This window comes from Falco rusticolus, chromosome 4, assembly GCF_015220075.1.
Source record: "Falco rusticolus isolate bFalRus1 chromosome 4, bFalRus1.pri, whole genome shotgun sequence".
NCBI lineage: Eukaryota > Metazoa > Chordata > Aves > Falconiformes > Falconidae > Falco > Falco rusticolus.
Window position 1 is genome coordinate 70352874 of NC_051190.1, and position 10776 is coordinate 70363649.

General features: G+C 38.5%; 1 protein-coding gene across 2 annotated transcripts in view; it reads left to right on the forward strand.

Annotated features, from left to right (window-relative positions):
- PIP4K2A (phosphatidylinositol-5-phosphate 4-kinase type 2 alpha) overlaps positions 1-10430 on the forward strand; it is a 117212-nt gene extending 106782 nt beyond the window's left edge. For both annotated transcript variants that reach the window (XM_037383208.1, XM_037383209.1), the window contains 3 exons: positions 3031-3274; positions 4275-4378; positions 6152-10430. In XM_037383208.1, coding sequence (XP_037239105.1) covers positions 3031-3274; positions 4275-4378; positions 6152-6232 — 429 coding nt within the window. In that variant the 3' untranslated portion in view covers positions 6233-10430. The remainder of the gene's footprint in view (positions 1-3030; positions 3275-4274; positions 4379-6151) is intronic.
- Positions 10431-10776: the final 346 nt, after the last annotated feature.

Genomic DNA, 10776 nt, shown 5'->3' on the forward strand with positions numbered 1-10776 from the left:
TGCACAATACAGTTGCTCACCACCCACTGACTGATGCCCAGCCAGTACCTGAGCAGTGATTACCAGGCCCTGGCCAACTGTCCCCATTTTATACACTCAGCATGATGTTCTATGGTATGGAACATCCCTTTGGCCAGTTCAGGTCAGCTGCCCTGGCTGTGTCCCCTCCCAGTTTCCCGTGCCCCTCCAGCCCTCTCGCTGGCAGGGCCTGAGAAACTGAAAATTCCCTGACTTGGTATAAACATCACCCAGTAACAACTAAAAACACCAGTGTGCTATCAGGGTTGTTCTCACACCAAATCCCCAAAACACAGCACTGCACCTACTAAGAAGAAAATTAACTACCCCAGCTGAAACCAGGACATGTTAATATGTGAATTTAATATTGTATTCTAACTGATTTAGTACAGCAAATAGGAGAAAATAAATATTGGGCTAATTAGTTCACAGTTTGACTTCAGCTTCCATAATTGAAAATATTGTCACTAAAATATCATCACTAAAACATTTTGCAGCCCTTATACTCAAAGCTGTTTTCCCTGTTGAAAGAGACCCGGTAGCAAAACGTATCTGTGACTTAGACTTTCAGCTATTTATATCAAAATGGCTCTGTGAATTGATTTGTCTGGTTCTTCAGATCTATATCTCAGTAGTTGCACAAAACAAAATACTGTAACTTTAGAATTTACCCAGTAATTTGCTTTTGAGGAAATCTAATTTCCCATCTCAGTAATTATGAGAAATGTATGGTGATGATGATGAAAACAAGTATTTTGTGAAATATCAGTATGTGATTATTTTATATTTTAAATACTGTGCTGGAAAAGTGCTCTACTGATGTCAAAGCTCTAGAGATAAGTTTATTTGGGTTTAAGTTTTGTGCTCTTTTAATATGTACTGTTGTTGCTGACCAATGCTTTTACAGTAAGTAGGTTGCAAACGATATCTTAAATATGTGCAAGACGTGTGGAAGACACTTCATTATCCCAGAAAGTGGATTGTCTGCCATCTTGTACATAATTTACTGGATTGCAAACATAATGGCAGATTCCGTATCATGTCTTGAGAAGCTAATTTTATTGTTTAGAAATTTATACAGAGCATTATTAAATACTCATGTAAACCACTAATGACCTGGCACCTGATTTTAGTAATGACAAGCTGTTCTTTAACCTTGTTTTTCTTTTATTGGTTCTTTTGCCCTCATTAGATAACTGGTAGTATATACTTTCTAGCCAATGTGTGAATGCTAACATTTCACTACAATGAAAAGCAATGTGCAACACAGCATATGATTACCTTATCACACAGGATTTATAGTTAAAACATATTATGGAGTAGTATTCTAAACTATATGGCTTTATAACCAATCTTGTTTGTCATTATGTAAATTGTGTTTCTGTATTTCTCTCATAATCAAGTCTTACGTCCCCTTCCTATGTTCAGACAAGTGTCTATGACTGCTGTTTTGATGTCCTCTTGTCTGTTTTCCTGTCTCCTCATTCCACTGAAAATGTCCTGAGAAAAAGCACATAAGGATATTTTTTCCATTGTAAATCACATGGTGTTTTCCTTGTGTTGATCTCCCAAAGCCTTTTTGCTGTCAGCAGCAGCACACTTTTTTCCCCCCCGAGCCGTTCTCTTCTAATTCGCAGTTCACTTTCTTTCCCAAGAGCCTGTTCTCTTTTGTGCTTTATTGTATGATTATTGGTAGATTTTTCTCCTGTCTGTCAGTATTTATCAAGTATCTGATGACATGGCTGGAGTCCTTCCACTTCATCGCCTTTAGCCAGTCTCATCTGCTTTTCTCATATGTCAGTGTATATCATCTCTTCAAACTTAGATCTCTTCTAGTCTTGTGAAGAGTCTTGCTTTACTGTATTATTAGAAACTAGTTTCTTCTTTCTTAAAACCTCTTCTCAATCTCACAATATTTCTTCTAGCAGTTGAGTTTACAATCATCTTATTATCTCTGATTCCTGTCGTCTTAGAATCAGGATTTTGACAAATGATTTCTCATTTCTTAGTATTTTATACTCATCTCTTTCATCGCTATCACCATTCCAAAGTCTGGCCTAAACCCCTTCTTCTCTGGTCTGCTCTAACTTCCTTTTTATAACCATTTAGAATTTCTAAAAAATGAAACAATACCTATTTTCAGCCTCTTTCTCTGCATACCATAAACAAGGGCTCCACAAGTTCAAAATCACAGTATTGCTTTTAGGCTGCAGCACAGCTCTGCCCTGCCTACCCCTCACCCCCCTGAACTGTTTATCCCCGTTCCCACTTTTGTACTTTCCTTCACCCTCCTGTTAGCTTTCTGCCTTACCCTGTTCCTCTCAACTAAATTAACTTTATCTATACGTAAAGTGTATTCATCTTTCAGTTTTCTAAAAACTGACATCCTCAGTCTTTATCCAAAACTACCCTTTCATTCACATTCACGTTTTACTTGTGTGATTTAAGTTGTGAGCCTGTCACTGTGAAGAGAATATAGCATCATTTCGTGTTGTCATGGTGTAAAACTTCACTACTTTCCGCTGCAATAATATGTTAATACTTTTTCACGATTCTTTATTAAGGTTTAAAAGGGAGTGAGGGGGCAGGTTTAGCACCAGATTATAGCACACCATACGCCTGACAGCACAGAGGCTGGTCTGGACGCTGAGCAGTGACAGGATAGCCATAATTGAAACACAAGATGGTAGTGACAGTCATCGTTTTGCCTAGGCACTGGTCTTTACTACAGGAAAAATTAGTTTTCCTGGAGGAAATTTTTCCCTGAGGATTTTGGGAGAGTGGGCTACAGCTTTTTTATAATACAAGTTGCAAGGGACCTGTGTGCTGTTACTACATCTGAATAAATTCAAGTGTATCTCTGCTAGCTTTATCACTTAATCTTCCCTGTTGCTCTCTCTTCGAAGCGCCTGTTTTTCTCAACTGATGACACCTTTGTGGAACTTCTCTTGTTTCTAAGTGGAGCTTACATTTTTCAGTCACATTGATAAATTGCTTATTATCACTTTCTAGTTCCTTGCTCAGTTAAAACTCATGGACTACAGCTTGCTGGTTGGAATTCATGATGTTGAAAGAGCTGAACAGGAAGAAGTAGAGTGTGAAGAGAATGATGGAGAAGAGGAAGGTGAAAGTGACGGGACCCACCCCATTGGAACCCCTCCAGACAGTCCAGGAAACACGCTGAACAGCTCACTGCCTTTGGCTCCAGGGGAATTTGATCCAGCTATTGATGTTTATGGAATAAAATCCCATGAAAGTAAGTGGTAATAAATATATCTATGTTAAGATGTTTTGATTATTACACAAGATTCCTAAAGTCTTTGCATCCACGTAAAGGCAAAGGTAAACAGCAAAATATAAATTCAGTCTGCAGAAGAGGAAATTAGTTGCTCTTTGGTGCAGCAGAAAGCAGAAGATACTTATAATGCTCAGCACCGTTATGAATATATTTCTTAAATATTGTGACGTGTGGGGATGCAGTCAAATAATTCACCTACTACACAATCAAATCATATCCTGGCTTAGCTATTCAGATACAACAGTTCTCAGTTAATTCATGGATTTTTTTCATCCCTTTCAGGAAATACTGTATCTGTAATTGCTCTTTTCCTGGCAGATAAGATAACACTGTTAAGAAGAGTCTAGAAAGAATGAGGAAAGCAGCATTCCAAGTTATATTTCATGGTTCGGGTTTCTTTTTGAAAATTTGTGCACACATACCCGATTTCTGTGTTCCATCTAAGAAAGTCAACATAAGAAATGTGTAAGAAACCTGAAACTGGGTTTGAAGTCAGTGTATAAAACTAAGTATAACTTGTTACCTGTAGCTGTTGAAGACAGGAAGGTTGTTTTTTTATTTAATAAGAGTTTACATGAATAAATGCATGTTTTTATTCATAAAGAAAAACTGATCTTGTTTGTTGACACAGAAGCATTACCTTTCATATAAAACTTCATAATTTTTCCGCAAAGGAAGATGAAATCCACATTCCTTTCAGTGAGCAATTATTTCTATTTCTGCCTGCTGGTGTTTTGTTTTATGTTCATTTAGGGGGGTTTGCATTATATATGAGCACAGTTAAACTCTCAGTTAAGGACAGCTTGACCCTGTGGTCTTTACAGATCTGTGATTCTGACTGACATTAACGTGTCTTAGCTGCTGACTGAGCCTTATAGAGTGTCCTTTGTTAGAAGGAAGACTCATGATTAAAATGTCTCAAAAGGCTTCCTTACTGCCATGTGTTTGCCACTTGCAGATGCACCTAGGAAGGAAGTATACTTTATGGCCATTATTGACATTCTTACTCATTATGACGCAAAAAAGAAAGCTGCCCATGCTGCAAAAACGGTAAAGCATGGGGTAAGTATCTGGGTTGGGTTTTTTTCCTCTGATTCCATTTATACTTCTGCATTTTTTGTTGTTTAGTGCACTGATACAGCAATGTTCAGGAAATCTAGGGAAAGGGGAAATAGATCAGAATTTTTTCAGTTTTTTTCTAGTTTAATATGTAATACAAAAGTACAGAGCAACTGCTACACATTACGTACTGAGAGCAGAACTCCCTTTTCAGCCGTACGCATAGCTTTCTTAGCCATAAAGAACTCTAGTGAGATGCCTTTTTTAGGACTTTGTCCTAAATTTGTGAGACGCGCCTTATTCTTGCAAACAAAGCTGTTCAACAGCACTGTGAAAGCTGTTGTGAATCTGATTTCAGATGCAGGGCCCTAGTGATGGTTTCATTATTCAGTACAGCCTATTGAAAGTTTGTTCTTCACCGTATAATGTGTCTCACTTTACAAAACTTCTTAAAAAAAAGTACAATTTGCAAAATTAAGCATAAAATGTACATATTAAATATCAGAGACCATTCAGTGAAGGCTTCTGTTTGACTGCCATGAATTTCTTTATTTCAACTGAAATTGCTGCTTAGCAGCAAACACCAAAGAACCATGGTGAAGCAGCCCAGTCTTCCAGAATTATGATTTCTATCTACCATTATCACTCCTATGGTGATTTAAGAATCAAACTTCATAAACTTTTTAAAAGGAGCATAATCATTCATGAGACTAAAATCCCTTCTCTAAAGGCTCAGGGAATTGTGGGGTGGTTTAAGCAAAGGCTCAGGGCTTTTTAGTTTACAGTAGGGTGATGCGGAATGCTCAACAATAAACCCTGCACAGGCCTGTAGAAGGTATTTTTTTGTCTCTGAAACAACGCTCTCATCACTCTCTGCTCCCAGAGCAGCTGAAAGTAGATGCAGGCCAAATGCAGCCATTACCTGGCAACTGTTAATGAACTTCGAATGTAGCAGGCTTTAAAAACTCACACTTCTGACTTAAATAAAGGATAGAAATATGTTGAGGATAACAACTATGATTATTAAAGCTGACTGTGATTAGAACTTACTACAGAACATTATTCGCTGTCTCTGTTCTTAGCCACCTGACACTGAAGTTTGTTCATTAATTACACGTATGCAATTTTCCCCTTTTGTAAACAGGAAAAATATAAATAAAAATGTGTGTGGCTAAGGCTCTGAAAACCTCGAGTAAAAATATGAATGCAATTGTGGGTTCATTGAAATAGCTATTGTACAGCTGTATTCAGTGAGTCCAGATTTAAATGCATATATGTTGAAAAAATGTTACTAATTGTTACCATATATTTCAAACAAGGTTATCTAGCATTCAGATAGCAATGTAAATTAAACAAGCGTTGACGTGCCAGATATGATACTTCGGTCTTCTCTGTTTGAAAGTACTGCTGCTCAACAGACGAGAATCTGTTGAATCAGTGAGTAGCATGGTTAAGTATGCAGTAGAAATAATATAGGAGACTGAAGTACAATGGAAGTAAAAAGTAGTGTGGAAAATAAGAGAGAATACATTTCAGGAATGGAAGATGTGTGTCCCTGCAGTTACGGTGGCGAGTACTGAGTATCACTGTACTGGTGTGAAGCCTAAAAAGCCATGAGTAGGATTCTGTTTGAGGGTCATTACAATTTGCGTTCTAGTGTCTGGTTCTGACACTGCACCATGAAACTCATTGAGTAAGTAACACGCTCAGTGCCAAAGCATCAAATAAAATACTGCTTCTTCCTTCTTTCCTCTCCCCTCTCAATTCTCTGTATAGGCTGGTGCAGAAATTTCAACTGTTAATCCTGAACAGTATTCAAAGCGCTTCTTGGACTTTATTACCAACATCTTGACGTAACCTATCATGTTACATAGGACAGACATGAGACCTGGGGACAGCAGCAGTGGCTACAAGTGTAGGGAAAAAAAGGAACTCAGAGAAGCACTCATCTTGCGGAAAGCAACCCCTTTGTTTACATCTGCTGGCAAAGATGACTGAAGTGGGGCGGAGTACTCGCTTTAACAGCTGCCTGATATTCCCAGCGTAGTTCTAGCTATTTCTGACTCTTTTGTGTGTGCAAAAAAAAATAAAATTAAATAAATAGAACAGCTTACTCAGAGTGCACTGTGACAGTAATACTCTGATGCTACCAGCTGAAATGGAATAAGTGAGCAAAGAGATGTGGGCTGGGGGTGGGGAAGAGTAAATGCATGTTAAATCTACAATATTGATATCAAATTGTAAACTGTGGATCAGTTTATTTTTTGAACTAAAAAGATACATGACAGTATTCTTCATGATGATGATGATAATGAAAACCTTACTGCGAATGTTACACTTAAACCCTGCACACTGGCACTCCTTAAAAAAGCAGCTGCAACAGCCCTTGGTGCCGGAAGCTTTTCCTGTTTGGTTCCTAACAGTTCGGTTTTTTCCTTTTTTTCCTCCCTCTCCTGTTTTTGTCTTCTTTTCAGCACATTGCATCAGGAAGTTCAGCCTCTCAGACATCTGAGAGCTGGCATCTCTTATCTCGCAAAGAGCTATAATTCACGCTATCTGTACATTTTTTGCTACAGGAAACTTATGTTAAGGGAAGGCTTTGCTTATTTCACTTTGTTACCTGAGTTTTCCTTTGTTTTATATTCTTGCAATATAGGAACTAATAATGTTACAAGTGGAAAAAAAGCTTACCTGAAGAAGGTGCATAGTTTTGGGCAATAGTAGCTCCATCTTTCACCCATCCTGAAAGATGTGCACACTGATAGAAATTCCATTCCCTTGTAATTTACTGGGAATTTGAAGTTTAAATGCTTATGTCGTACTGTTGAAACAGCAGTATTTTATTATAGATTATCCCTCAAAAAATGAACCCTGAATTTTACTGTTTACATTATTAGGAAAACAGGGATATTTCTGAATTTCAGAGCCGTGTACAATATATGACTTTTGAGTTTACATGTAAAGTTATTTTGCAGTACAAATGAAGTAATGTTTGTCATCTTCCAAGGTGTAATGTGCAGTAGTGTACTAAAGTGAATGTCTCACTCACCTCCGTGATAGACACTTTTACAATAAAATGAGAAAGGGTATTTCAGAGGGGTTTTTCCCAAGGTCGTCTTTTAGCATCAAAATGACCTGTCCTACCATTTACTCAAGTTTGATTGTATAGTACATTGCCTAAAACTGTGCTGATCATGTTTAACTTGTTTAAAATTTTTAAACAACATTGTATTTCTTCTCTTCTTGTATTTTTCCCTGAAAGACTCCATGCTTGAAAGAGACAAATTAACATACGCTTAAAAGTTTATCTACTTATACACTGTGCTAAAGCTGTGCCTTTAAAATTTCTTTATTGAAATTGTTAGATTTTGTAGGCAACGTGAGAGAAGTCAAACCCTCCCCATCATCATTTATCACTCGAATCGGGAGTGCCAGCATGCCTTCTCCATAACTAATGTCAGTGCTGTTAAGCCTGCAACTGTGCATAATGGATGTAGTGGTTTACTTCAGAGGAGCCTATACAATAGCAACCCGTTACACTCTCTTCAGCGGCCAAAGGCAATACTATCCCTGTTGCTGTGTACTAATTTTTTTCTCCTTTCCCCAGCCTTTCCTACAGGTTTTTTTGTTACATTTGACTTAGTGATGTCCGCAGCACTGTAATGTATGTGTATACTTTTGTATTGTATGTATTTAAATAAGTTGGTACTGTGGCTTGGTTTGTTTGGGGTTTTTTTGTCCTCTCCCTATATACCCCAGTTGCCTACATTCTCACCCAAGTTTAATTTTCTGAAGTATGCTGTGGCTTCTTGAACTATAAAGCCATGGGGAGGCCCTGAAGTAAAAACAAGGTACACACACTTGGAGTACATATTTAATTGCAGCCAATGAGTGTACATTTTTAGACAATTTTAGACATTTACAGCAAAGAATTCTTTTTGTCTGTGTAGCAGTTTTGTCACTCATTCTTGTTGATAAACTGTTTATTTGGACAGGGCAAGGAAGACTCATTAATGTCTATGTTAGTGCTTAGATTACACTCCAAACATGAGCAAGGCTTTATAAAATAAAGCACTTTGATGACTCACTAGGTAAATCCTTTGTTCTTGTGTTTCCACTGTGGTTTTGATCGCTTACAGATGAATTTTGGATGTTAAAATGAATGTAATGTGTAGCCTGTGTCGCAAAGGAAAAACTAAGAAGCTTAAAACTTCTGATTAGATTTTACTCTGCTTCTACCATGCTTACTTTATGTGGCTTGAAACATTTAGCCTTTGGGGGTTTGGGCTTAGGCTGTGCTCTGAGAGCAAATACTGAGGTTTGTAATTGATGATTCTATGGACTAAATCCTAATGTTACTACAAAAACAGAAGGATCATCCACAGTAGTTAACTGATAGAATGACTGGCAGAACCTTGCTAACGTGTGTAAAATCTTACGCTAAACCAGTTATTTTAAAAGTACTTGGGAATAAGCCCAAATAATTCATGGGGAGGAGGGAGGGCTTTCTGTTCTAGAATTTCAGGGCTTTGAGTGCATAACACAGCCTGTGCCACACATCATGGGCAAATGGCAGAGAAGTGTCTTTTTGTCTTTATTCAGATTAACTTTTAATTCTCTTAATACATTTGTCACTTTTCAGTTCTTTTCAGTTTATTGCACAGATATAGCAAGACAATATTTTCAGCAACATTTTTACCTGTAAAATACATGTGACAGAATTAATGACAGCATAGACATCTGCAACAGGGAAGATGGTTGAGGAGCTATTCTGTTAAAAGTAAGTGAAGTGATAGGGAGGGGAGAGATATTCAGCCTCTTAATTCGTTACCTAATGATGTCTCCAGTGTTAATCTAGGCCTGCACTTCACACAGCTGCTCCAGCTGCTTAAGGCCTAGTATGAACATGGTGCTCAATGAATGCTGCTCAAGTTACATGGATCCTAGCTACAGTGGACAGCAAGCTCCCTGGCTGGTTCTCTGTGCATGCCACTCAAACCATCTACCACGCCTTCTGAACAGGCTGCCAAATTCGTGCACTGCTTTTATACTACAGATGTGCATGGGCGGTTGTTAGGTCATTTCTCAGTGCCACCTCCCTCACAACAGAAAATGAGAGCTTCTATTCTAGAAAAACAGCACAATGCGCCAGATCTAAAAACATACTCCAGTTCTTCTGCTCCAACAAACTATTCAACAGCTGATGTGTTAGTTAAGCTTTCCTCTCTTTTTTGCTAAGACTCCTTTCTGGACATGCTCAGATGTAACTTCTCGGTAGGTACACAACATTTAAGTTTTAAGCCACCCCCGTCCTCTGAAGCGGTGGTTTAGTGGGATTACTCCTGCAGCCCCCCCTACAGCACTGTTCTCTAGCTGACACTGAGTCGTCTTCATACAGCTACGTAGTTAAGATGTGCAAAGCCCTGCTGCTACCTGTGGACATCCTGCTCATCCCAGTCTCAGCACGGGGCCATCCCCAAGCCATCTAGCTGGTGATGTTTCCCTCCTGCCTCTTCTGCATCGATAAGGGTGATTGCCATTTCCCTTTGTGGAGTTTGCTACAGGGCATGCTGTGTTTGATTTGCATTGCTGAGTTCAGCGAGCAGCTGAAGGACCTTGTCTTTAGTGAAAGTGCATATATGACTATGCATAGGAAAAGAGTATCTTTCCTGATACGTGTTCTCTCCCTCTCACCTGAAGAAAACCTAAAGGCAGTGATGATATTCAAGGTAGGATATCCAACCGGCTTATTAATGCAAAGACTGCAGCAAAATAAATGTTTAAATTAAAAATTCTTGGAAACGATGTTTTTCTATGTCAACTGCATAACCTAAATGTATAATCTGAATTTCCAGCTCCCTCCCTTGTGCTTGCTTCTTTTTTTCTGATGTAATACTGGTTAGTAAGTCCCTGCATTGAGTGCAATCACTGCATTCTGGTGGTCTCATACCCCACCTTTATCCAGTGTCTGTTCTATATGTGCTGTCCACTTGGATTCTTTCAAACTCTTACATGTTTAATGGGGAAAAAAATAAAAATAGAGAGCAGTTAACTTCCAGGAGAACTCTTGTTTCGTCTCTTCCTTTCTGTCCTGATTTCTCTATGGCAGGTATTGTTTCTGGAAATTGGTACGTCCTTTATAATGCAATGCAGTAGCAAAGAGCAGAGCCTGCATAGACAGAGCAGTGTGCTGTCTTTAATCTAATCTGGACAATGATGCTGGTTTACTCCTGCTTGAGGCTGACCAGAGATCTACTTTCATGCTACAACAAGGGAATGTGCATGAACAAGGAATTGAGGAAGTGCTTAAGAGCAGCATCTTCAAGTGGCAAAGGCAATTTGTGTGAGATTAAAATCACTAACAATAGCCCTATTAAAACTGTTAGAAAACCGGGCTGGAA